This window comes from Myxocyprinus asiaticus, chromosome 20 (genome assembly GCF_019703515.2).
Source record: "Myxocyprinus asiaticus isolate MX2 ecotype Aquarium Trade chromosome 20, UBuf_Myxa_2, whole genome shotgun sequence".
Lineage (NCBI taxonomy): Eukaryota > Metazoa > Chordata > Actinopteri > Cypriniformes > Catostomidae > Myxocyprinus > Myxocyprinus asiaticus.
In genome coordinates, this window is record NC_059363.1 from 10,118,918 (window position 1) to 10,124,917 (window position 6,000).

At 37.0% G+C, this 6,000-nt stretch overlaps 1 protein-coding gene across 1 annotated transcript in view; it reads left to right on the forward strand.

The window, feature by feature from the left end:
* efcab11 (EF-hand calcium binding domain 11) overlaps positions 1-2,136 on the forward strand; it is a 76,341-nt gene extending 74,205 nt beyond the window's left edge. Inside the window, exon 6 of the mRNA XM_051647116.1 lies at positions 1,607-2,136. Coding sequence (XP_051503076.1) covers positions 1,607-1,655 — 49 coding nt within the window. The 3' untranslated portion in view covers positions 1,656-2,136. The remainder of the gene's footprint in view (positions 1-1,606) is intronic.
* The last annotated feature ends 3,864 nt before the right edge of the window (positions 2,137-6,000 follow it).

Genomic DNA, 6,000 nt, shown 5'->3' on the forward strand with positions numbered 1-6,000 from the left:
AATATATAATATTATACTATTATTCACATTTAGAATAATAGTAAAGTCATCAAAACTATGGAATAACATAAATGAAACTATGGGAATTATGTTGTGACTAAATAAAATCCAAAATAAATCAAAACTGTGTTATATTTTAGCATCTTCAGAGTAATCACCCTTTGCCTAGAATTTTCAGAAATGTACTCTTGACATTTTCTCAACCAGCTTCTTGAGGTATCACCCTGGGATGCTTTTTAAACAGTATTGAAGTAGTTCCCATCTATGTTGGGCACTTATTGGCTGCTTTTCTTTATTATTTGGTCCAAGTCATCCATTTCAAAACCTTTTTTTTTTTTAATTAAATTTTAGATTTATAATGAAATAAATTAATATGGTGGCACAATTATATTTTTGTCTACAAAACTAATTTCAAACATTTAAGCATACGCCTTCAGATCAAAAAATTTTTAAGATCATGAGAAACATTTCAGTTAAGTGTTTCAAAACTTTTGACCGGTAGTGTATATTTTTTTTTTTTTTTTTTTTTTTTTTTGTACTTTTGTCTTGTATTTTTTTCCAGTATAAATTTCTAAACATTGTTAAATTAAGAAAAATTTACTTGAGATATTAAGACTTATATTTAAAGAATATATCTCGAATTAAGTTTTTATGTTTCATTAACTATGAGAAAGAAAGCTGTGAAAAATATGTATTTATTGTTTATCCTTTTGATCTTTCATTCAAAATATTCACAAAAAAATCTATCCTCTAATGGATATCACACAATTGCAAACACAACACAAGTTTAATTAAAAAAAAAAATATATATATATATATATATATATATATATATATATATATATATATATATATATATATATATGTATATATTTTTTTTTTTAAATATATATGTGGCACAATTATTTGCACCCTTTTATTCAATACTTTGTGCAACCTCCCTTTACCAAGATAACAGCTCTGAGTCTTCTCCTATAATGCCTAATGAGGTTGGAGAACACATGGCAAGGGATCTGAGACCATTCCTCCATACAGAATCTCTCCAGATCTTTCAAATTCAGAGATCCATGTTGGAGGACTCTCCTCTTCAGTTCACTCCACAGGTTTTCTAGGGAGTTCAGGTCAGTGAACCATTTTTGTGTTGATTTTGATGTGTTTTGGATCATTGTCCAGCTGGAAGATCCAACCAGGGCCCATTGTAAGATTTCTGGCAGAGGCAGTCAGGTTTTTATTTTTTATCTGTTGGTATTTGATAGAGTCCATGATGCCATGTATCAGAAAAAGATGTCCAGGACCTCTAGCATAAAAACAACACCACAACGTTAAAGATCCACCACCATATTTAACCGTGGGCATGGGGTACTTTTCCATATGGCTACCTTTCTGTGTGCGCTAAACCCATCTCTAGTGTTTGCTGCCAAAAATCTCTATTTTTGTTTCATCTGACCATAGAACCTGGTCCCATTTGAAGTTCCAGAAGTGTCTGGCTAACTGAAGATGCTTGAGTTTGTTGTTGGATGAGAGCAGATGCTTTTTTCTTGAAACCCTCCCAAACAACTTGTGGTGATGTAAGTGATGTCTGATTTTTTTTGTTTTTGTTTTTTAGACTTTCTGATCCCAAGACCCAACTAATTTCTGCAATTCTCCAGCTGTGATCCTTGGAGAATTTATGGCCACTTGAACCATCCTCCTCACCGTGTGTGGAGACAATATAAACACACGTTCTCTTCCAGGCTGATTCTTAACATCTCCAGTTGATTGGAACTTCTTAATTATTGTCTTGATGGTGGAAATGGGCATAGCCACTTCTCATTTTGTGAAGCTCAACAAGCTTTTGCCGTACATCATAACTTTATTCTTTGGTCTTACCCATTGTGATGGATGAATAAAGGAATTTGGCTTTTGTGTTACCTTATATTTATACCCTTGTGAAACAGGAAATAATATTCCTAGTCACCAAGGTGTACTAAAAAATTTAAAATATGAATGGCAATATACTTCAGATATATTTTACTCATAAGAATTTCTAGGGGTGCCAATAATTGTGGCAACCTTGTTTTGGAGAAAAATATTATTTTAATTAAGAGATTTTTCCCTCCTTTCAATTATTTTACTTCAAATAAAGGTTAGATTTTTGTGAATATTTTGAATGAAAGATCAAAAGGATAAACAATAAAGACATTATTTTACAAGCCTTCTTTGCTCATATTTACCAAGGGTGTCAATATAAGCAGAGGCCACTGTATATTTAAAGAATATTTCTTGAATTAAGTGTTTTCCCCCAACTGGAACTTTTTTTTCTTGTTTTAAGCATATGCTTAAAAAAACAAAATTGGCTTTAGAAATTTAACTTCACTTTTATCTTCTACCTCTATTAGATCTCTTAGCCTCAACAAATCTGATGTGCACATATGAAGTCTGATTACACATTATCTGCATGTCATAGACTGTTTAGGAGCATCCTACGTGGAGTTATCCTCGATGAGACCTGCTTTTAGCATCTGGGTGTATCTGGATGGAAATGTGAGAAAGGAGAGCAAGTTGGGGGACTAAAAAAAGAAAAGAACAAGAGACCATGGTGAGGATGAAATATCATTAATCAGGACTGACAGATACAAATGAGGGACCTTGCTCCCTGCTCTACCTTCTAGCAGAAAGAGAGCGCTGCTACAGAGTTTTCTATCTCTGCATATTCAGTCTATCAGCGCTGGCTTTGCAGCACGGCTCGTGTGGTGTGAGAGGTATTCGAAGGTGTAGGACGGTCTGAGCAGAGCTGTCATGGGGCGGCTTGTTCATGTTGATACCGTTTTTGCTGCTTAAAGTCATGTTATTGTTAACATGGCACGCACTAAAACAAAGTCTGGGGAGAAAATGTATGGGCCCTGTTTGAATGGAGGACTACACTGAGGTAAAACAGAAATAAAGACACTTGAAGGTTGTGGAATTTCATATACCTGAAATGAGGTTCCACACCTTTCTATTTAGTTGGTTCTGAAAGAAAATATTTCCCTCAATGTAATAAAAAAAGTCGTGGCCTTGCAGTTTATTGCTGCATATAGCGTACTGTTCCACATAACATTTTTAAAACAATACTAGGCAATGTATACTTGTGCTTTTCATTTTCTTCCACAGGGAAGTTTGCTGTGATAAATCAGGATAGTCACCTTTTATACCTTACTTTCTAAACTGAGATTACATCTGTGGTTCTCTTATGTACATAAACTGACCACATGATCGAGATTAAGATTAAAAAAGAGAAGAGATAACAGCCAAACAAGAAATTCAGCATTTTCTATTTGGTTAGTTGCCATCTGTAGTGGGGTTAAACATACAAAAATATCTGCTCCAAGTTACAGTTTTTGTAAGCGCAGACAGTCACTGATGAATGCCAACAGTGAAGGCACATTCTAAGGCACTATGAGCATACTGATTTCTTATTGGGGTGGGGGGGGGTCTATTAAACATGATTTATAGACACTTTCCTCCTTTTCTTTCCCTTAAGCTGTGTTTAGCCACACAAGAGCACAAACGTAATGGAGAAAATGGTTGAAGAATTCTGGGTAAATTACACAGAACTCTGATGAACTGACGAAACCGATGTGCCTTCCCAGCACATGCCAACACGTTCAAAAATTAAAGACAGGTTCTTAATTTATTTGTGTATTAGCTTAATGAGGAATAAAACTGTTACGTAGATGGAATAAGAGCAATCTAAAACATTTTTAATCGATTTTTTGTTTTTGTTTTGTGCACCACTCCAAGGAGCCAAAACTTAAAATAGATCAGACAGCTTCATGGAATGCAACAGATCTTCAAAAACTAGATAAATGCTTTAAACAAGGTCTATTTAGTAAAGATGACCTTGGTAGTGGTGCGGAAATATGATGGAGAGGTGTCTAGTTTAAAATACACAATCCGTCAGGTGCGTGATGTAGAAATGTATGCATTTGCCTTATGTATGTAGAGAAACGGCACATGTATCATCAGTAAATTAGAAATTTACCGCTGATTAGTCTTTGAAGTCGCATTAATGATGCAATTACTCTTTGAAGTCACTTTAATGGGAAGGCACTTTAACTCATTGTAATATAGTTATAGGGAATATTATATCCTGTTATGCAGTTAAAAGGCCTCATTTTCATCCAGTGAGGTCTGAATTCAAACATTTATATCTACTTTCACTTGACACCTGACTTTGATTGCATAAAGTGTGAATGACATCGAATATAACAAATGTAACCTACTGCCCCACAGGATACATTCATTTTTTTCCCATTTTTCTCCCAATTTGGAATGCCCAATTCCCAATAAGTTCTCGTGGTCGCGTAGTGATTTGCCTCAGTCCGGGTGGCGGAGGATGAATCCCAGTTGCCTCCGCGTCTGAGACAATCAACCCACGCATCTTATCACGTGGCTTGTTGAGCGCATTGCCACTGAGACATAGTGCGTGTGGAGGCTTCATGCCATCCACCGCGGCAACCACGCTCAACTCACCACGTGCCCCACCGAGAACGAACCACATTATAGCGACCACGAGGAGGTTACCCCATGTGACTCTACCCTCCCTAGCAACCGGGCCAATTTGGTTGCTTAGGAGACCTGGCTGGAGTCACTCAGCATGCCCTGGATTCGAACTAGCAAACTAGCCAACTCCAGGGGTGGTAGCCAGCATATTTTACCACTGAGCTACCCAGGCCCCCGGATGCATTCATTTCTAAGTCTTTCTTTCTTTCATTCCTTAGTGGCAGGGTGCTGAGAGTCTCTGAACTCTAATTATATGTGCAAACAGAGTATGATTGTTGAAATCCATATTACTGTATTACAGAGGGTTTTGCTCTATTAGCTTGTAAATATCACACTGGCAACCACTGAAGAGGCCCTTATCACCCTATTGTGTTAAAGGTGTTGTTCTGTTTCAGTAGCTTTGATTCATTATTGCACAAACATTAAATAATTATGTTTTAACAAGCCTTTTCTGTTTCCGCTCTAATTAATCAAAGCTCATCAATAAATGTAATATCTGAGGAGAATTCATTTGCATTGCTCATTTCATGACTCATTGCATGCATTAATTTCCACAGAGTCATGGACAAATTACTTACACAAGCAGTGTCCCGTTTACAAACTTTTAAACCACACATGGAGGGAATATTGGGAATCTAGTGTCAGCCTCAGATGGCACGCCCATGGACCACCCATAGTCTTTGACCATCTGATGCATATTTTGCACAAAACTGGTAGTACTTTCTCAACCTAAAATCTAATACTGGCTGGCTTTACGTAACTTTCTGGAGTAAAGGTAAACAGGTTTTTGTTTTTTTTGCAATGCACCTGGAAACAATGTTATTGGGTACCGGGTTGACACAACGAGCGATTTAATGGAGGAAATTATTTCTTGATTTGCCAAAGTTTGCCAGGTTAGTGACATCATTTTCAGAGTTCAGAGTATTCGGAGTTTTGTTTTTAGGTTCTTAAAGGAATATTCCGAGTTCAATACAAGTTAAGCTCAATCGACAGCATTTCTGTGGCAAAAATGATGGTATAATATTGATTACCACAAAAAAAAAATTAGACTCGTCCCTCCTTATCTAAAAAAAAAAACAAACAAACAAAAAAAAACAATTACAGTGAGGCACAATGTAAGTAAATGGGGCCAATTTTTGGAGGGTTTAAAGACAGACATGGTAACACTTTACAATAAGGTTCCATTCGTCAACATTAGTTAATGCCAGGGGCGGACTGGCCATTGGGAGAACCGGGAATTTTCCCGAAGGGCCGGCCACGAAATGGGGCCAAATGGGCCGCAATAAGCCGAAATGGGCCGCCGCATAATGCAGAACGGGCCACAAAATGGCGCTGCGATATGCCGAAAGGGGCAGCGATATGCAGAAAAGGACAGCCCAAATTTTGGGCCAGTTTCTATGTAAAATCCTGGGCCGATTTCTCCTCCCAGTCCGCCCCTGGTTAATGCATTAGGTATCATGAACAAACAATGAACTA